Source organism: Stigmatopora nigra, chromosome 8, assembly GCF_051989575.1.
Source record: "Stigmatopora nigra isolate UIUO_SnigA chromosome 8, RoL_Snig_1.1, whole genome shotgun sequence".
NCBI lineage: Eukaryota > Metazoa > Chordata > Actinopteri > Syngnathiformes > Syngnathidae > Stigmatopora > Stigmatopora nigra.
This window is the reverse complement of record NC_135515.1, coordinates 11,011,308-11,033,871: the sequence shown is the minus strand read 5'-3', so window position 1 is coordinate 11,033,871 and position 22,564 is coordinate 11,011,308. Positions and strand designations below refer to the sequence as shown.

The following is a 22,564-nucleotide window of genomic DNA, read 5'->3' as shown; positions in this document are numbered from 1 at the left end:
CTTGTTCCAAACCCCTAATAGTGTGAATGTCAAGGAATGATTGTACATGCAGAGAAACATTTCACACGAATAGCGTTTCACATTATGGTTTCACACACCCCTTAATAGTAATAGAGCCTACATATTTCAGTTGATTGCAGCAAATAGGCTCAAGTACTATGAAGACAGCAGTACATGTGGTTGCTATTTGGGAAGAAGAGTGTAGGCTTTGGTCGGGAGAAGTAAATGGTCTACAGAAAAGTGCAGTCATCCTAGCTTTTATTTACAGTATGAACGTTAAAGTGCTCCATTGAAAGTGTGTCGAATAGCGGGACAACTTTTCACATGGCTTCATGTGGCGGGTCAACGAAATAGAAGAGGGGGTGAAGGTCATAATGCTTTAGGGAAAGGAGAGTGTGAAAGGTCAAAATATGTCGTACTGGGTATGTGAGTAGGATAAAGACGTGTGTGTGTGTTTGTGTGTGTGTGTGTGTGTGTGTGTGGACGCGGATACGTGTGGAAGTGGAGGGGTGTTATGTCAGTCTAGGTCACTTGGGTTAGACCAAGTAAAAGTGGATCCAATTACATGCTAGTTAAATAATCATCAACATATTTGTATGCCTGCGAGGGCTGAGTATGTAGAGCTCCTATTTTAAATAGAGTATGTCATGACTCTCAATATTAATATCCTCCTTTATATTCCCTTTGGGATACTATCTGCTTAAATAGGGAAGTCAAGCTGAAAAAAGGACTAAAACGACAATTTGTGGGAAAGCTTTCCTAGTCACACAAACATGTTATTTGAGTGATTATTATAGTGTACTGAGGAGACTTACATAGGTAGGGTCTTAGTGACTTACACATGAAGGGCTTGACACTGCTGTGGATGTGCTTATGTTGCTTTAGGCCCGAAGACGTAGCGAACGTCTTGCCGCAATCAGAGCAGGCGTGGGCCCTTGCCCCGACGTGCTGCGAGCGGATGTGCCTCTGCAGGTTACTGGGGTCTGTGAACACCTGCTGGGGAAAGAAACCACGTAGAGACAAGAGGGGTGTTACTATCGACCAAAGATATGGAACCGAGGGTTATAAAACAAAACAAAGAGTGTTTATTTGCCACACTTTTCCCCCAAAAAGTCATCACATTACCTTTGAGCAGTTTTCACATTCGTGGTGCTTGCCACTGTCATGCGACATCTGATGTCGGATAAGGTTTGATTTCCAGTTGAAGGCCTTGGGGCACTGGTCACACTTATATTCCCTCTCCTCAGAATGGGACAGTGTGTGGGCCTCCAGGCTGTATGAATCAGATAAAAACACCACAATTAAAGAATATAATACGTTCCTTAGACTTTGTATGTGTCTCATGCTGGCCTGAACTCATTCGGGATATACTTGAAATGTGTGACTGTGAGTTTTGCAACAGTTGACATTGTTGACACCTGGTTGGATGGTTGGCTATGATAATGCATTGCCATGAGGTAATGGGACTTGATGAATAAATTCATTCATTCATCATCCATACCGCATATCTTTGCAAGGGTTTCAGAGGTTATTTTTAGCCTATACCAGCAATCATATGGGAACATGAGCACACCCAAACATTACGATCTCTTTATATTATCTTGTGAAATGTTCTTGAACAAGCTGGATGATGATAATTAGGCTAATAATCTAATTGACAGTAGTCTGGAGAGAGCGGCACAGGCTTCTGAATCACTAATTGCCCATATTATCTTAATGACAAAACACAGCTTGTGGAAGGTTTTCCACAGACTGCCTTCTTTAATATATCAGCAAACCAATCCGAGCATTAAGGTAGCATTAATGATTATCAAAGGCCGATACTTAACACTCATGTTAAACTCATATGTTTACATTAATTGACATGTTGCTTAATTGCTGATTTTAATTTATTTTTTCAATTTATATTTAATGCCTTCATTGAGATTTTAGCCAGAATTTGGTGTGATATGCTTTTGAATTCTCTATTAAATTTTCACTGTTAAATTTTAAATTAAACATTCAAAGAAATATGGTTAAAATAAAAAAACTGGTTGACAAATACTTAAGCCACCAGAAAAAAAGCAATTTGCTATAGTTTCATTGTTTTAAGTAATAAACTGTGTTAGATGATCAGTTCACTTATTGTTTAAGTATTTTTTCCTGTCTTTATGGCCAACTTGAAACAATTTGTGCATTCAAAATTGATACTGATATTAAATTCCCTCTCCTCAGAGTGAAACAGCATATGGGCTTCCGAGCATCAGGAATCAGATAAAAATGAACGATGAAAAAAAAGAACTCAAAGGATGAACTTGAAATATATCACTGTAAGTATTACAGAAGAACCTGATTGGATGGTTGTGAATGCTATGATACTACAATGCAAAAAGATACTGCAGCTTGATGAATACATTTGTTCATTCCTCATCCATACTGTGCTTAATTGCAAGGTTTGTTGGAGTTGCTGGAGCATATCCTAGATGACTTAGCGTGAAATTTATTTATTAACTTATTTATTACCTATTTATTTATGTCTTAAATGTATTTTCCCGTCTTTGTATTCTGACCCTCTTGCTACTGTGACATTGAAATTTCCTGAATACGGGATGAATAAAGTTTTCAAATCTAATCTAATCTAAATGCAATAAGATCACTGGATCTAAAATCGTCAATAACCTTAAAAATTGTTTGGACAAGGAAATAGCTTACTTTTTATTGTCTAAGTTGTATATTTCGTCATTCTCTGGACAATATTCCAATATATATTTATGATTAATAAATTAAACTTATTAGCAAACATCTGATTTTGGTTTGAAAGAACCTTTCCAACTAGAAAGCGAAACCCATAGTGTCTTAAGAGTTCATACTAAACATAATTTTTATGTATGTATGCTCTTTATGACCAATTAATTCCTTTTAATTGCACTTCTTAAACTAATGAATCATCAATCAAAATAATCATTCTTGGTGACCTTACATTAAACAACGCCTTTATTATGAGAACAAAATGTGCAACAGTGAATAATTAAGTTACCTTTGGACATCTGGGAAGACTTGATCACACTCTTTACACTCATGAAACTCATGAGACATGTGGAAGGGTCGCAAGTCCTGAGGTTCCTGGGCATTGATGTCACTGTCCTCTCCTAAAGACAAGATAAATAAATCAAATTTTGCCTAATACTTCCAAACGATATTGACTATCCGGACAAACAACCATTTCAAACCTGCATCAAGAAATGAGGAGGGGGGCATCCCACACTGCTTCATCTGGTGGTCCAGTAGTAGGCTGCGGGACTCAAAATGCTGGTCACAGTCTTCACAGTGGTACTGTCTCTCTTCTATATAACAGTGGGTAGATTTGATTAAATAAATCCCCATGTAAATTGTCCCAGTGAGCAATATTATACTGCAATGATGAGTGTATGATACGGACCATGAATATCAGGAGCCATGGAAGTATCACATGAGTATTCTTCTGCCTTCATGAAAAGTAGAAGCTCTTCACCGGGGTAAATATCTCGAGTGACTTTGTAGTAGATCTAAAAATAAATTAAAAAAAAATAAAAATACATAGCATATTATATGTCTTAGTTCAAATAAATGCAGAAAAAACTATTTTCTCAGTCCAAAGTTGCTTTATGATACATGATAACAGAATGTGGGAGGGAGTATATACCCAAAGAAGGTAAAAGCATTTACTACAAGCATCCACATTTTTGTACACAAAAACATGTGTGACATTCACACAAGAAACGGGGCGAAAAATATGGCAATTGATTTGAAATTCATCATCAAAAAAGCAACAAATACAATTGGCATGACTTTCCAGTCATTAAAAAAGGGTTTTATTGTATTGAACGCTACTAATCACCTTTCTTTTATAATGATATGCATAATTTAATCTCACTTCTAAAAAAAATATATAGATATTCGGATAAATCCATTGTATTACTAAAACATGTATATTTCATGAGCGCTTTGAATTAAACTTGGCCAGAAAAAAAACAAAGAACAAAAAGGTATGAATCTGAATGTCAAACAATGTTTGTCCTTAGAGACCTGCAATGATGGAATAGCAACAGGCACTGCGTGAATAACAGGAATATACCTAATTTGGGAATAATATAGTGAACTATCTGGAATACTGACTACTGATTTAGTCTTTTTGACCAGCCTTTTTTTGCTAAAGCAACAGTAAAAGTAATGCCGCATGCGCAGGCATAGCCGCACTTGAGGAATTCCCCTAACAGCTCCACCTCTTTCCCATAGAGTGAACACACACTTACTCATTTGCACACACATTGCCCGACACCCAGTGATCTCACAGTGGTTAAAGTTAGCAGGTTCTTCTATAGATTAGATAACTTTAGGGTGGTGGAGTTCATGGGGACAAAGACCCCTCTTACTAGCAAGGCCATTTATACTACAGACTGCCATTGAAAAACAAAAAGAGATGTTGCTTAAAAGGAAAAAAAATCTTTTTTTTACTGCAAAAAACGATCTCAGGTTTAACTTTGGTGCATTTTTTTCCTATTTTCTTTCCAGTTTTGAGTAAACTAAAAGATAAAGTGCTGGTTTTTCTAAGCGGAGCGCGTTTCAAAATTCAAACGGTAAGTGAAGTAAACATGGCTTTTCATTCTTCCTATGGATTTTCATCCCATTTCTTAAAATTCATTTCCTCCAACAAATGAATGAATGAATTCCTTTCCACGAGAATACCTCAAAGTGTGCTTTTTTTCATTTTTTTTTTAAACGAAGACCACTTTGTCATCTGATCTCGTCTAATTGTCCAAAACGGAGTGAGAGGATACTAAAAAATAAACAAAAAAACAATTGGAAGTGTCCATTTAAAACGAGTCCGTTGAATGAAAAAACATTCTGAAGTTGAGAACATTTACCTGATTGTTTAATGAAGATTGTTTAGCAATCAATGGGTGCAATTACCAGTATACGCAATCCAACTGGTTAGGTAGACATAACTAGTTTTAATCCAGATTATTACCACCCACACCTTGGTGACTCCTTGGCGCACACTCATTTAATTGGTATGCCACTTTACCAACTTTTATATGGTGAAAGATCAGACATAATCACAGGCTAAATTGACAGTAATATAATATTACCCTGAAAAATTATGAGATCAAAAGTAACAAGAATACAACTTTTTTACATTTTTTATTTAGTATATTTTTGTGTTCTGGTTAATACGATTAATCAATTCCATCCTAAGAAGTGACAAACAGTTTTTTTTTCTGTTTTATGATTTTATTTGTACTCACTAGAATGGCAAACCTTTTAATGATAATTATCCACCGCCTCTTGAATGAATTCAGTGAAAATATGTGATATGATCACATAATAATTGCTCAAGATAAGGAAAAACATGGTTTTGTTGTTTGGCAAAGAACTGAATTACTTTCTCAGTCCTCAAACCCATTATAAAACAGGGTAGTGCATATTCTTTTGGAGATTGTAACAAACAATACTATAACTTTTAAGAAATGACACCAAGCTGTCCAATTGTGTAGAGCAGGGTCAGGAACTTTTTTGATCGAGAGCCATAAAATAATCACATTTTCAAATGTTCTTCCCTGAGAGCCATACTCAAAATTTAAAAGTCAAAATACATGAAAATGTGTGCATTTTTTTTCATTTGACCACTTTTAAAGTACAAAAAGACTGAATTCTTTTAACAAGATTGTTATGCCGTTGAGTATCAATGGCAATATGCATGGAGAAGAGTCTAATTTAAAAAAAATATGATTAAAATGTTCACGTCAACGTCACAGTGCCGATGTAATGCTCCAATTGGTGTGTTTTGGACTTAGAGATTTCCATATTTTAGCTCACGGGTTAGTGGAGAGCCTCATCCACACATCTAAAGAGCCGCATGTGGCTCCCGAGCCATACGTTCCTTGGTGTAGAGGTTCTCTTGACTGACTTCGGTGCAGACAGGCGCGGGCTCGATTCCAGCTTTTGGCGGTTTGATTGCGAGTGTGAATAGTCGTTTGTATCTCTGTGTGTCCTACGGCTGACTGGCGACCAGTCTAGGGTGTCCTCTACCTTTCGCTCAAAGTCAGCTGGGATAGGCCCCCGGTAACCCTCACAATTCTTATGAGGATGCACGGTATAGAATGTGAATGAATGAAATGTATTAATAATATTAATATAAAGAAATAACCAAACATTTTTAAACAAAAAAGTTATCGTGGTGAATTAGAATTTCTGAATGAGACATGTTTTTCACTTCCTGTCTCATTGATTTTTATTCATTTGGTGGTTTCATGTCTAAGTGAGTGACAATCATTGTGAGATGCATTAATGTTCCCACTCAATGCTAAGTAAGAATCAATAGACTCAATGAGATTAAGGACGCACTCAGAACAAGCCATTCGAGGTGTGCTGGACTTTGATGTGATTAGGGTCAAGATGGTGTAAGAAGAGGTCTATCAAAACCAACTTTGGCCTTGAGGCGTAGTTCATTGTCGATTGGTCACCAACAACAGTCACCACAATCTCATCACTGTAACTTTATGACATTTTCTAATTTGCACACCAGATAACTGTGAATACATTATCCTTCTACCAAGCACAGTAATCACATCGGCACATGAGCACACCCAAACATTGAGAATGCACTAGTGTCAAAGTGGCGGCCCGGGGCCAAATCTGGCCCACCGCATCATTTTTTGTGGCCCTGAAAAATAAATGATGCGTGCTGACTTTCTGTTTTAGGATAAAATTATTATAAAGAGTATAGATGTATCTAAAATGTCCTGTTTTTCCCCCTTTTAAATCAATTATTGTCATTTTTAATCCATTTTTTTGTGTTTTTAGTTCAAAAATAATTTTGTAAAATCTAAAAATATAGAAAAAAAGATCAAATAAACATTGTTTTAGACTTATAAAAAAACGAATATTCAGGACTTTTAATCGCCTTTGGTTAATGGAAGCTTTTAGGATCAAATTATTATAAAGGGTATAGATGTATCTAAAATTTTCGGATTTTCCCCCTTTTAATCCATAATTGTCATTTTTTTAATTAATTTTTTCTGTTTATAATTCAAAAATCATTTTGTAAAATCTAAAGATAAAGATAAAAAAGCTCAAATAAACATTGTTTTAGATCTGTAAAAACCTGAACCTTCAGGACTTTTAATCCAGTTATTTTATTCCATTTATATGAAAAAAAATCTAAATATTATATCTAAAATGCTCCGGCCCACATGAAATCGAGTTGACGTTAAAGCGGCCCGCGAACCAACGCGAGTCTGACACCCCTTGCTTTAAAGGATCTTGTGAAATGTTCTTGAAAAAGCTGGATGACGATAATTAGGCTAATAATCCTTTTGCCACTGAGTTAAAACGGTAGAACGAGGAGAGTGGCAAAGGCTTCTGAAACGTTAATTGTCGACATTATCTTAATGACAAAACACACAGACTGCCTTCTTTAATATATCAGCAAACCAATGTGAGCATTGATGAAGCATTAACAGTCAAAGGCTGACACTTAACACTCATATGTTAAAGGTTAATGAGTTACATTAATTGACATGTTGATCGATTGTTGTTTTGAATGTAAGTTTAATTAATCTTTTCAATTTATATTTAATGCCCTCAGTAAGATTTTACCTTTAATCGTGATGGCAATTAACTCAAATAAGTAATATTGTGAGATGCTCTTTAACTCTTAATTTTCTGTTGTATAGTTTTAAATGAAACATTTAAAGAGAAATGGTTAAAATAAAAGTCTGGTGGACAAAAGTCTCTTAACTATATATATATATATATATTTTAAATTATTGTATTTGATGATCAGTCCACCTTTTGTTTAAGAGATCTATTTTTTCCATCTTTATTGGCTATTTTGAAGCAATTTGTTCATGTAAAATTGAGTGTATTACTTGGCTGAGACCAACAGGCTTTATTAATTCAGTTAAACACATTTTCAAAATGGCTGGAATTTGTATATATTTGCATATTCAGAACTGGCATTTACTCAAAACACCCCTTCATGTAATACATTTGTTATTTCATCTTTTCTCTCAAAATTGCGGACTTCAAGTCTTGTTTCACCTTTTATGAGGATTTTGCAGCAACAGGTGTATCCAGGCATTGATGAAATATATTTACTAATTTTTGCTATTTCCATGAATATGAATAGAAAAAAAAACCCATTCACGATGTACGTCCGGCAGATTTAAGTGAAAAGCGCAAAGAAAAGAAAAAAAATCCCCAAAATAACGAGACAAAACAACCTCATTCCCCCCTTCTCTCCTTACTCATTCCTTCCTTACTCACACACACACTCACCCTCATGAGATTTGTCCATAAAGTTTTATGGTAAACAGAACTGGGTCAGAAATAAGAGGACCAAGGCCAGTTTTACTTTCACACTATAAGGACTGAAATGGAACTTACGAGTGAGCCATAATGACCAACACACCTGGAAATTGCTGAGTTTGTATGACATTGTCGTCATATAAATCTCACAGCAAATCATCTCCAGTAAAGGTGAATTGTTTAAAACCACTAGAAAAGATTTAGCAGCAGTATAAACTCAAAAGGAGCGCACTCTGTCTCCTCTGTTCAAATCTGGTGGTTGCGTGTGTGTGGTACTTTATTCCAGACATCAGACTCAGCACTTCTCTATGGCCTAGTGGACTATAGAAGCAGCCTTTTTTCTAGTCATATAGCCCAAGGAAACAGATGCAACACCTTGCACTCACACAAATGACTGAATGCATGCATTTGGACAAAAAAAACACAAACAAAATGCCCTGATAAATGCACACAGTAGCAAAAGTGACCGAGGCTTTGCAAGACCACCCCTACATTTAGTCTATTCAATTGAAGTATACAGACGGGCATTGTGAGGCGCTACAGCGTGTTTTCAAAAACACCAATGTTGGCCGGAAGGCTTAAAGACGGCACATTGTGCTACGCTGTGACAGTGTGTAATAGTTAACAATCACCTCATCACAGCCATGTCCGAGACCTGTCGGAGTCTTACATGGGCACCGGAGCAGAACCACCGTGTTGACAGCAAGTCACACCTTGTGCACGGTTCTCTATGCTTGTTTGTCTGACTGTCACTTTGGGAAAAAAAAGAGAGGCCAAGTGATTCCAGACACTTCGTGTCTTTCAAGGGAACGTGAAGTGGACCTTTTGGAAAAGTGTGAAGAACTGGGAACTGTTGATTTGTTCCTGATTTTTTTTTCAGTTGTCCACCTAAGACTGGATTTTCTGCACTGATGATAGGAGAGTGGCTTGCAAATGTTTTAATCAGACCACCTTTTTTGTACATAAATATAGAATATGGTATGATTTTGTACTCTGATTTCAAACAAAGCCTTGCCATAGAATTTTGTGTGGTTCTTATAGGAAACTGATGGAATCATTAGAAATTTGAATGATGGATGATTTCAGTAATGTTATCTTTAAGTAGACATCTATAATTTTTAATAGGTTTTCACTTCTGAAAGAACTGTCTAGGAAGTTGTATTAAAATGTGATTATAGCATAATCCTACTATGTTCATGTACCTGCACTGTCACATTCCATTTTTCTTTGTCAAAACGGCTGCTGTGATACATATTGGTAGACTTTTGGTAGACTTTTTGTTTTGTTTTTAACATTTTTCCTCATGTTGTGATATACATATTTTTTCATCTTTTTTTTGGTTCTTGTAGGAAACTGATGGAATCATTAGAATTTTGAATGATGGATGATTTCAGTAATGTTATTTTTAAGTAGACATCTATAATTTTGAATAGGTTTTCACTTCTGAAAGAACCGTCTAGGAAGTTGTATTAAAATGTGATTATAGCATAATCCTACTATGTTCATGTACCTGCACTGTCACTTTTCCATTTTTCTTTGTGAAAACGGCTGCTGTGATATTGGTAGACTTTTGGTAGACTTTTTGTTTTGTTTTTAACATTTTTCCTCATGTTGTGATATACATATTTTTTCATCTTTTTTTGTTTCTTGTAGGAAACTGATGGAATCATTAGAATTCTGAATGATGAATGATTTCAGTAATGTTATGTTTAAGTTGACATCAATAATTTTGAATAGGTTCTTCACATCTGAAACAACCGTCTAGGAAGTTGTATAAAACATGTTTTTATAGCATGATCCTACTATGTTCATGTCACTTCCCATTTTCCTTTGTCAAAACGGCTGCTGTGATATTGGTAGACTTTTTTATTTTTATTTTAACATTTTTCCCAATGTTGTCATCTACATACTGTTCATCTTTTTTTTTTGGTTCTTGTAGAAAATTGATGTAATCATTAGAATTCTGAATGATGGATGATTTTAGTAATCTTATCTTTAAGTGGATATCACTAAACTTGAATAGGTTCTTCACACCTGAAACAACCGTCTAAGAATTTGTATAAAACGTGATTTGGTATTAATATTTAGCAGAATCCTACTATATTCATGCAGTCATTTTCCCTTTTTCTTTGTCATTTTCCTTGACTTTTTTTCTTTAAACCTTTTTGCCCCACTTTGTGATCTACATGCTGTCCATCTTTTTTTTTTTAACAATTCTTTTTCATCACAGTTTGGTGAGTTCTCACTGAACAATAATGACAAGCATGGAGTTGAAATTCTTTTGCTCCCCAAACACAAGTCATGTCACAAAATGCTCACACGCGTGTCAGGTAAAGTTTAGTCTCTTGTCCACCGCCCTCTAAGAAGGAATGACTGAGTGGGATTAGTGAGGTGAACAGACCCCCATGGGGGCAGCACGCACCTTTTGGCCACAGCCAGGTGAGCAGCAAAGGACTGTGACATTCCTGACATATCTAAGAGTTTATATCGCCAGCGTGACAGGGAAGTGTGGAGAAATATCATCTCAACAGGCCGCCTCTGATCCTGCCCTGTGGTCCTCGCATGGCAGAAGCCAGTATACAATTACAGAATGAAAACACGCTGATAGCATAGAGTGTCTGCAGTTATACTGCATTGTGTGTGTGCGTGTGTGCGAGAATTGAGAGCAGGGTGGGCCAGTCGCACAAGGGACTATCTGACTTGGATCACAAAAACACCTTTTAAGACAAGGGTGTCAGACTCGGGTTGGTTCGCGGGCCGCATTAACGTTAACTTGATTTCCTGTGGGACGGACCATTTTAGATATAATATTTAGATTTATTTTATTATAAATGGATTAAAAGAAGTGGACCAAAAGCCCTGAATATTAGTATTAGTTTTTTATAGATCTAAAATAATGTAAATTTGAGCTTTTTTGTCTGAGTAAGGGAAAATCATTTATTTAATCATTTTTATTTCATTGCAAAAGGAAGCCAATTTTTTTTCTTTAATTATGCTCTATATTAAATTGGAAAACAGAACATATTTGTATATATTTTTAGATTTTACAAAATGATTTTTGAACTAAAAACACAAAAAAATGATTAAAAAATTACAATATTGATTTAAAATGGGGAAAATCAGGAAATATAATATACATCTCTAATCTTAATTTGAATTTGATCCTAAAACAGAAAGTCAGCACTCATGATTTACTTTCCCGGGCCACACAAAATGATGCAGCCGGCCAGATTTGGCCCCCGGGCCGCTACTTTGACACCTGTCTTTTAAGACAAGCAGGACAGTGGGCATACAATGAAGCAAGCGTTTGGGGGAAACAGTTATAAAATTAAGATCTTGCCATATTTAGGTTTTGCTTGTTTTTCTCTTAACACACAGCAGAAAGCACAACTTGTTAAATAATGAAATCATGAAGGTCAGTGTGTGTTGTAGGTGTCTCCACATACCTGATCATCTATCTGGCAGGCAGTCAGATTAGGTTGTTTGGCAGTGGGGGCAAACTGGATGAATTTCAGCCAGCTCCCTATATCTGGCTTGCTGGCATCCACACAGTATTTTACATGGCCTGACCCGTCCAAGATCTGGGGAGAAAGAGATGAGTACAGATCAACATCAGTCCAGGTTACAGTGGACCAACCTCCCCTTTGAGGGAGAAACCTTGAATGTTGGAAGTGGCTTCATATAAAAAAAAAAATGACATTCTTGGATAAATATAAAAAGATGATAACTTTGTTTATTAAACGTGTTGTTTTTCTGGCATGAAATGCTTATTAAATGTATAAAAATGAATAAATGTGTGAACATGAAAACACATCTTATTTTTTGCAGGGAGTTCGGTTTTAATAGAGATTTGGTGTTCAAAATACATTAATTTTAATATTATTACTATCATTAGTAGTATTTATTGTGATAAATGATGTGCATTTTAAAATTGTTTTCTGAAAAAGGCAACTTTATTGCTTGGTACACACACGCACACTAACACACACGCGCGCACACACGCACGCGCACACACACTCACACACACACGCGCACACACGCGTCTACACGCCAAACAAGAGATAACTAAAGAACAACATTTTATAAATACACTCCATCTTCAAAAAAAGACAAATTAATTAAAAAACAACTCTTTAGAAACAAAGACAACGAATATCCGTGTTACAAAAAAACAAACAAACGCTATTTTCTTTAATTTTCTGGCCCGACAGAAAAATGAATGGAAATATTTATAGCATCAAAAAACATTAATATGAATATAGCCCTTTTTTCAGTGCATATATTATATAGTACACGCTATTTGACATCGATTTTGGAATATGTTTAAAATACAATCATTTTCATTTGGACAACACACAAAAATCGAAACAATAGAGCTTTTTATGTTGCTTTTAAAATCACTGTCGACCACGTCAAAATCGTATTATCAAAAACAAGAATGAATTATTAAGCTTGACTGAATCCTTTTGTCTAACTCCCCAACATTGTTCCCCCCGTTTTTGACCAAATTTAAAAGTCACTCCGCGTTTTCACTGGCATCAACCACTGACAAACGCCTGATTAGAATAATAAAAGAAATACTTTTAAAAAATCATAGTCGGCTTTTCTTACCTTCTAAAATGCGATTGGCGTCGGCGTGCGCTTCAAGACAAAGTGCCGCTCAAAGTGCGCAAAAGTGATGAAAACTCCTCTCCAAGAAATATAAATTTATTTGCAACAATCTCATTCGCTGCTGTTATAATGCAAAGTCCATTTGATTTAAAAAGAAAAAAAATGTTGCGCTTCTCCCGGACGCGAACCCGCGCCTCTCCAGTAAGCGCACTCTTGACTATCCGCCACAAAGCGCGTGTTTTCTCAAGTCCAATTCTCTCATCCCACGTTCCCGTCCGACTGGTACATCTCCTTTTCTCTTCTCTTCGCAGTGTCCCACAGACGTCCCCGCTGCAATTCCCTCCGGTACATCAACTTGCTTCCAACTTTTCACTGCGTCCGCTCCTCTCATGTCCCCCCCCTCCTGTCCTGACGCACCCAGGTGTCCCCCCCCCCCACACACACACAGACACCCACCCTCCTCCTTCCCAGATTGTGATGCTTAGGATGTATCAATTATAAGATAAAGGAGGCACTTTAAAAGGTCTTCTTCTTGAGTGTCTTTCTCTCTTTTTTGTTGGTTTTAAAAGCAAGATCTTATAAAAAAAAAAAAACGTCCATCCTCGAAGACCCATTTTTTTGGGGAGACTGTCCCCCCACGACGGAAGCGGTTCTTCTCCGCAGTAAATTGTCAAGTGACGGGGGCCCTGGGTCGGAGAGGTTGAGCGGGGTCAAAAAAAGGTCGGGATGAGGCTTCTTAGGGGATGAACAGCCCGGCACACTTTAATGAACCAACAGAAGTTTCAAAGGCGGCTATTGTGCATGTCTTCTGAAAACTTGTTCACAACACTCAGTGTCGGTTCATTGTGATATCAAGAACATTTTCTCTCGTTTACGTTAAGGCACATGTGTCAAAGTGGTGGCACGGGGGCTAAATCTGGCCCACCGCATCATTTTGTGTGGCCCGGGAAAGTCAATTATGAGTGCCAACTTTTTGTTTTAGGATCAAATTCAAATTAAGATTATAGATGTATATTATATTTCCTGATTTTCCCCATTTTAAATCAATAATTGTAACTTTTTAATCAATTTTCTGTGTTTTTAGTTCAAAAATCATTTTGTAAAATTAAAATGAAGAGTATAGATGTATATTACATTTCCTGATTTTCCCCCTTTTAAATCAATAATTGTCATTTTAATCCATTTTTTCTGTGTTTTTAGTTCAAAATTCATTTAAAAAAAACTAAAAATATCTATAAAAAAGCTAAAATAAACATTGTTTTAGATCTATAAAAAAACCGGAATATTCAGGGCTTTTAGTCCAGTTCTTTTAATCCATTGATATAAAAAAAAAATCTAAATATTACATCTAAAATGGTCCGGCCCACATGAAATCCAGTTAACGTTAATGCGGCCTGCGAACCAACCCGTGTCTAACACCCTTGCTTTAAGGTAAGGTAATACTATTTTGGGAGAATATCTGCACATGGTTATAGAAAAAGTCGGATTTGCATGAGCAAAAACAAATAAATAAGCCCACCGTTGTCACTGAGTGGAGTTTATTAGGCAGCTCATAAAGTTGAGGAGGGCTGTAGCAATGGCTGATGAGAGCAGATGATGATGGATAATGTCTCAACCCTGTGACATTGACCTTCCATCTCAGATAATAGCTATTGTTTTGGCAAATCGCGGAGCAAATGTGCAGGAAGGACAGGAAAAATTATGTGTAAATAAGGCAGGACCCCGCCACCGATTCCCATCGTTTGGTGCTCCCTGAGAACCGAGTAGAGACCCCGGTCCGCCCGGTCATTGATTTCCTGCCTCTCCTCGACTTGTCCATTGTTGGAAGCCTTTTTAATTTAGCCATAAATTGGAAAAGCTCAAGCCAAATGAGCTGCTCTATTTTCTTCCTGTCAGGATGAGGGATTTCTTTTATGATGCATTGTTTAATAAATACAAGTAATCTTAGAAGGCTTCACATGGTTCTTCGCATCTGATGCACAATACGGATTGTCCATCGAAAAAGGAAAGATGCACACATTAGATTTTAAGGGGGGTTTAACAGGGGTAAGTAACAATGTTGCGGGAGGCCTTTACGCCTCCTCAGTCGGGACATGCTGTAATACTCTCATCTGCCAGTAGATGGCAAAGTCTACTGAAATGAACTTCCAATTGCAGAGAATAGAAGATTTTAGTAAATGATATTAAACTAGAAAAATCAGCATTTCGCAAATAGATGCAGAATATTGCATTGATTATTCAATATGTGCCAATATATGTCAATATAACCTGCCTTTTGCTCTATAGTATACATTTGGATGACCACACTAATGTACACTTGCTGCACTGGACATGAAATCTAACTGTGTGCACTTGGATTTATATATTTTAATCACATGACTGTGCATAGTTCAAACCTGTTGTGTAAATATTGTATTAACAAACCGGGACAGATTTGCGAGGCGTAGCTTTAATTTGCATTTGTTTGAGGTATGAAAAGCATGGTGATGATTCTTATAGATGAAATAGATCTGCTTTATCTGAATTATTTGACCACTTAGCTGTAAAGATGTTTGCCTTGGCGGAAAGCTGTTTATCAACACATTACAAATGTTAGACTTGGGGCTATGTTGCTTAGTACTGAACAGCACAGCATTTTCATACCTTATTGGATCTTTTAATTGTTCAATTATGTTTTGTGCTGAGGTTTTAAAGCACTGTGAAATCTTTTTGGCTTTGTTGTTTGTTTGCAGAATTCAGTCACTAAAATAAACTAAAGATGGTGACGTTCTTTAATTTTAACTGTAGTGAGATATAGCTTTATTGATTATACTTGGTTTTTTAACATAAAAAAAAATATGTTTTTGCTACTGGGTTTCGGATTCTTGTAAATCATAATGGGATTGTATGGTGAGGGGGTCCCTTGTGGGTTGCAAACCGACTCCAACCATGCAGAGAGCCAGCGTCTGAGGGGCCACATGGAGGCAGGCCTGCGTGGCACATTCCTGCATTAGAAGGCACTTTGAGAAAAAGCAGAAGTTTACATTATAGCCAATCTACCTCAAATCATCTGCTGTTCATTGCGGGAAAACCTCTAGAGATTAGATGAAAAGTTACGGACATGACGTTAGCTCTAATCTAAAATATCTTGACCCCAAATGATCGTAACGTGGAATAATCCTGCCGTTTTATGGAACATGCATCCACATCGTACCTCTCAATTACCATTAAATCAGAGTGCAGGAAATGAAAAGAGAAATGTACGTATTTTTTTCCTTTTTTTTTTTGGTTGGGCCTGGAAGTAGGCCTGTCGTGAGCAGCGTGTTAATCTCTACCTCAGTAATTTGGTTCTGCAGGAGAAGACAGAAGCCCCGCTGCTGTGCCCTGCACTTCATAAATCACTGCTTTATGTGGACAAGGTCAGCTCACCCCCTTCCCCTTCTACTGGCCCCTCCGCCATGTTTACCCGGCCTCCCGGGGGCTCTCAGGACCAGACCAACCCACTTCTAATTACTGTGGATTATTTTCATTTGCCGGGGGTCAGCCAGCCATTTCGGTAGAAAGAATGAGTAGGGATGATTTTCTGACAAATTTTGTGGCCTAGGAGAAACAGGCCTGACATGTTTGCTGAATTAGCACCTGGATATTTTGTGTTCACTCTGTTTTCTTTGCTTTTGACAGCTCCATGTTAAAGCGTATGGCCACATCGTATCCGTTTCCTTATCACGGCATTTAAACGTCGGTTTAGTACAAGCGCAAAAGGTCAGATTTATTTGTTTTTGTCAATTAAATAAAGAAAACCCCCATGACACGGGACTTGTTTAGCATCTGGATCCAACTTCCATATGGATGGACATACAGAAAAAAAGGATAAATCGCTACAAGAGAAGAGACAATTTGTGGGCATATAACAGTGAGAAATGCATTTTACTACTGTGCTCTTATAACTGCAGAAGTCATTTTTGAAGAAGATATATAGCATGAAATTATCTTGTACTTGCTGTGTCATGTACATTTATATGTATGTATATGTGTATGTATACGTGTGTATGTGTGTATATGTGTGTATGTGTGTATGTGTGTGTATGTGTATGTGTGTATATGTATGTGTATGTGTATGTGTGTATATGTGTGTATATGTATGTATCTATTTATGTCTAAAATCAATTTTCCTGTATCTGCATTCTCACCCTCTTCCTACTGAGACAATTAAATATCCCAAATACAGGATGAATAAATTTATCTAATCCAAACAGAGTGACTGTTAGGTTTATCATTATTATACATTTGCTTGAAATATAACCATTATATATATATATGTGCTTGCAATGAAGAACGCTTTGCCTTATTTTGGATATTAAACATTACATATATGAATGCTTTTCTTATTAGAAATGTTAAGTTCATCATTATTATAAATGTGACATTAATACAAGGCATTTTAATACATGTCTTGCAAAACAAATGCTCGCTCTAAAGTTCACCAAAACACCTTTGGAGGTCACTTCTTCTTCACACCTGGACTTCTCCAGACTATGGTTCACAGCAAGAGAACGGTAAATTGTTTTGGGAAGCATCGAACTCTGAAGACTCTTGGGAATATAATCTTATGATAATGTGAAGCCTTGATCAAGATGTGCCAAAAAAAACTACCACCAATTTACAATCCTCCATGGATGGCCCCCTATTATTTCTTTCTTTCTATATTTTTTTATGGAAATGCCAACAGCAACAAGAGGGTAGTCTTTCCAGGAAAAAAAAAAGCTAAACGCTGTCTGCCCGAACAAGACACACCTGCCAGTGATCATCAACTAGTGACTTTTGTACAGACACATGAAACATGTTGCTTTTAATTCAAGTTCGCACATTGAGATTGATTGGAATGACGTCCCAGAACAGATTGTTTGACTGGTATATAAACTAACTCTCCACTGCACACTATTCAGATTCAATAACATATACTACAATGTTGGAGCAATCTACTTAAAGACTTCTGAACGTGCAAAAGTCAGCAGGCTTAGATGTTTTTAAACAATTGAAAATGAGTCTTAGGGTGTGCCAATTGCAACATGTACAGAAAGTACATCACCGACACTTCCTCTATGGAATCTCAGCATACATGGCTACATTGTATGTTGCCTATAGGGTGCAATAAAGCTACAAAAAGGGCAAAGGGCTACTTTTACAGACATAAATTCAACTGGTGCTCAGCTCCTTCATGTTCAGAATGTACTGGAAACTTAAACAGCCTCACTTGCCCAGTTGAGACAGGAGAGAGGGGAGGTAATTAGAGCATGTTACCCATCGCCACAGGGTGAACACCTCTCTAAAGGCTCTAACACGTTCATAGAGATCATCTTTAAAGGCCTTTTTAATGCTGCAAAGGCAAGAAGTGATGGAATCGCAAACGGCGTCTTAAATCAAGCTACAGCAAATTTCACACATGCATTGCGTTTTACTCCCCTGTAACGTTTTAAGTCCTGCTATAGAAGGAATTTGGAGACAATTTACTTTCCCTGTGGCGTATCTAATGAGAAAGCTAATATTTAATGTTGGAAAATATCAGGTTCACATGGTTGACTTGATCTTTGTGATAGCGGAAAGGAAACACTTCCCTGTCACTTACATACGTTTCGTAGATAAAACAAGATTTGAGGAAACTAAATCTTTGAAGACATAAGGAAGCAGACAGAAGGTAAAAATATAACGGTTTATCGCTGTAAATCATGGCCTGTGACGTTGATATGTTCTACAATTAAACTAAATATTTTTAACAGCATAAATTGGTGGGTGTCTGGCAGATTAATTGCTAATATATTTACTTCAACAGTTTTACTACCATAGTAAATAATATTAAATGACCTCAAGAAGTGTTCAGAGGTGTCAGTTTTTAAATTTAAAATGTGTAGATGATCAGAACTACAACCTATGAAAGTGTTAATGGGTGTTTTTTAAGTGAGAAACCGAGAGAATGTAAGACCACGGTGCACTAGATTTGCGACAGGCAAGCTCAGGTCAGTAGTTTAGTGTGTAAGGGTGATGATTAAAGTCAGAATTACCTGAGAAAACAACAAATCAGTAAGAGTAACACAGTGACACCGTGTGACTCCCATTAAAGGCTTCAGTGGGTTTCAGTAGCTTCAAAGCAGCTCTGAGTTAGGCTGGAATTATATAAATCCTGAAGAACTACTGCATAGCGTCCTTGTCCTACAAGAATACATGAATGATGTGTGTAATTTCTATATATTTAGCTCTCTTTAGATCATTGAAACAGTGGGGTTGGGAGGGACTAGGTAATAGATTAAATGAAAAAAAAGTTGAAGGAAAACAATGATTATTTTTGGAATATAAGTGACAAAGTATAAGTCCTCTTTACCAAAAATGAGAAGGAAAACAATACAAATAAGTTCGACTGGAGTATAAGTCGCATTTTGGGGGGATTGTATTTGGTAAATTAAAAAAAAAAGTGTCATTTTTCATGGAATTTAAAATAAAAGAATAACAAAATCCAAATACCGTCAATGTTAAAATTATCAACACAGCCAAGAGCACCCTTTTGCGTTTTATTGTAAAAACATCATGTGAAGTAGTATAATAATGTGTTAGTCATTTTACAGATAAGTCACTCCTGTGTTGTAGTTGCACCACCAGCCAAACTATCTACATATACATTTATAAATTACTACTTATTGCCTGTAAAATACGAAACTAATTTGTTTTTCCTTGACACCAATAATCATTCCAAAGTTCAAAGTATCTAAAATGTAAATACTCGCCACTGACAAAAGAAAATTTTGCCGAAATGGGCAAAACAATTTATACAATTCTTCCAATTTATGATCTAGAAATACAAAGACTCCACACAAGCATGTCCAGTGAAGTTATATTGAAGGCTTTATGTTAAGATAATGGAATCTCACATGACAATTTCCGTAGCAGACCCATCAGATGTGAGCATTGGTGCTTGTCGGGTTTATTCAATTCCAGACCAATCATTCAGGTGTTATACACTTATGGGTTAATATTCTAACTGTGTGACTGAGGCCTCCGCTAGAAATAAATCAACTTTTATGATGGGTTGTTATGGTTTTTACTGCACTGGCATTGTGTGCGACTGATTTGGGGATCAATCACCTCCAGGTGTCTGCTGTGGTGCCGGTGAGCAGAGACGATCGATGGAGGAACTAGAGCCGTGGTGATGGAATGGAAGTGTGTAGATGTGTGTTTGTGGGTGTGTGTGTGTTTATACACTATGACTTGGTGTCATTGCATGGTGTGTTTGCAAACAAAAGTGATGAAGGCGTGTGCGTGAGTTCTTTGGAGCAAGGGAGCAGATATATCTAGACGAGAGGGACTGATAAACGACTTCTGGACTATGACCAGACCATCTTAGCGCTTATCGAAAATCCCCCTAACCGCCCATTCATCCCTCTCTACACTTCTTTATCTAGATGGCACTTTGGAAAATCTCATTGTCACACACCATTTAACAAAGACAAAAGTTTCAGGCTTGCAGCTAGAGATGACAGACCCCCCCAAAAAAGCAGCAACTACCAAGTATTGCTTAAACAACTATCACAAAGGAGGGTTTCATTAGAGGTGGCACGAGCACACGTCAACAGACAGACACATTTGTCACATCTCAGTTTGTCAGACTTCTTTCTCTTTCTGAATAGATATGGTGTTATCCTTGATCATCTCTCTGACCATTTAGATGGCTGTTTCCTTTATGCTGTCAGCGTGGCTCAGCTGAAACAAAAGAGCCAGAGCGAAACCCATGGTTTGTGAATCGGAGGAAGTTGGTGCTGATTACGCTGCCCCCTAAAGAAGCATTCCGATCCTGTGAACTTGCGATTAGGCTGCCAATTCCCAACAAAACACTGTACTAAGAGTAATCCTCATTTGTTGACCCGCCCTGAGTGCCTCAGCTCAGGAGTTGTCATTGGTACCAAAACCGTTTGACACTTGACCTTCTTGTTTTTGACATCCTTCAAAGGGAACATTTCACACTAAATTAAATGAACATTGGTTGGGCTAGAACCTCAAAACCTGACTCAAGTCAAACTTATCAAGATATTAACTACACTTTCAACATTGTGTAAACCATTTAGGGAATTGATGACAGTTCGTGTAGAAGAACCTAAGAACACAAAGTCATCCAGGAACTTTGTAAACAACTAGTGGTCAAACCTAAAACTTTTTCAAAAGTCGAATCTGGCAAGGTTTCATGACTTGATAACTTTCTATGTGAATGGGTAGCAAAAATTCGGTCCATCCCTTCCTCCTAGTCGACTTTTGAGTGAAAGACAAGCAACAACTGTTACAGCAGATACAGAGATGGACAACCAATTTGCACTCAAGTTTCACACCACCACTGAATGGGAATTGATCCCACACTGCCTGCACATATTTGAGGTGAATGTACCCCCCCACCATCATTGACGTCGCAAAATGTTTACCCTGGCATCCAACAACTAGCAATTTGGCGTACTTTACTTTTATATTTGACTGTATACGACTACTACTAGTAGTATTTCCTAAATCGTCTTCTAGTGTGGGGAAAAAAGGTCCACTTAAGTCTTTTACAATTCTGTAGTAACCCTCGATCCGGATTGGTGGAAGAAACCTCATTGGTTAAACTGTCTGTGTTGGATCAGTTGGAACAAAACCTGCACCAACTGTGGCCCTTTATGAAATAGTTTAAATACCCCTGTTATAGCTCGTAAAAGATGAATGGAGACCAAAGAAATATTTTTAATTCAATTATTAAGTATTATGATATATTTATAGGCATATTAAGTTAAACTAGAAAACTAAAATTATTAACTAACGGCATCCTGGTACTGACTCATTGTCCTACTTTGCCATTACACAGAACTATTTTCTTTATTGATTGCCCAATGAATCTTATTGCTAATGCTTGCTAACCCTACTCCTTTAATACATAGAGTCATAATTTAAATGTGTTATTATTTCCAGATCTACCCTTTCTCTCTTTAACACAAAGATCTGACAGCGAGATCTCGCAAAGGAGGACGGAACATTCTGCCACCTTCACCTCTCCATCCCTGATAAATGTCTTTGTTGAGAATGTTTATATGACTGAAGGGTTATTCATAACCAAGCTTTAGAAACAACGTAAACCAAGTGGACATCCTAATAGAAGCAAGTGTCTTCAATTTCTTTGTGTTTGACAGATTCCCTCTTTCTCTCATCCTCCTTGATAGGAAGAACCCTCATCTATCAAAACGAACCCAGGACCCTGGCAACAGTTTTCTTCATTCTCACGTTTGGTTGATGGTGCAGGGTTAGGCCAGTCCTTTCAGGCATGCAAAAGACAAAACAAGCTTGTAAAATCTCGTTGAAGTGACAGTTTGAGTTGTGTTGAGGGACGTTTATTGCTAAATTGTATGAGAGTCATGATTGTGATGTTACTTATGGAAGTGTGTTTATAAAAGTCAAGATGGCCTTCATCACTCTGCACTGTTGCTAAATCACTTTGCAAGATTCTCCTTAGTACATGTGTACGTTAATTCCTCTTGACCATGTGTCAATGTGAGAGAGACTTAATGCCGAATGGTATGAAGGCGAACAGACTGGGAGAGTGTACACATCCCAAACAAGAATAGGTTCAGCTTAAGCTGTC

The 22,564-nt window shown here is 37.1% G+C and overlaps 1 protein-coding gene and 1 long non-coding RNA gene across 7 annotated transcripts in view; both read right to left on the bottom strand.

Annotated features, from left to right (window-relative positions):
* mecom (MDS1 and EVI1 complex locus) overlaps positions 1–22,564 on the bottom strand; it is a 116,154-nt gene that overhangs the window by 15,627 nt on the left and 77,963 nt on the right. For 2 of the 6 annotated variants that reach the window (XM_077722954.1, XM_077722955.1), the window contains exons 3-8: positions 11,775–11,909; positions 3,419–3,524; positions 3,210–3,323; positions 3,017–3,128; positions 1,126–1,273; positions 840–996 (exon numbers count right to left, since the gene is read on the bottom strand). In XM_077722954.1, coding sequence (XP_077579080.1) covers positions 840–996; positions 1,126–1,273; positions 3,017–3,128; positions 3,210–3,323; positions 3,419–3,524; positions 11,775–11,909 — 772 coding nt within the window. Of the gene's footprint in view, positions 1–815; positions 997–1,125; positions 1,274–3,016; positions 3,129–3,209; positions 3,324–3,418; positions 3,525–11,774; positions 11,910–22,564 lie in introns of all 6 variants that reach the window. The other 4 variants (XM_077722956.1, XM_077722957.1, XM_077722952.1 and 1 more) reach the window with 3 other exon arrangements.
* LOC144200695 (uncharacterized) overlaps positions 15,292–22,564 on the bottom strand; it is a 34,599-nt gene continuing 27,326 nt past the window's right edge. The window contains exon 3 of the long non-coding RNA XR_013327175.1: positions 15,292–15,923. This is a non-coding gene — a long non-coding RNA (uncharacterized LOC144200695). The remainder of the gene's footprint in view (positions 15,924–22,564) is intronic.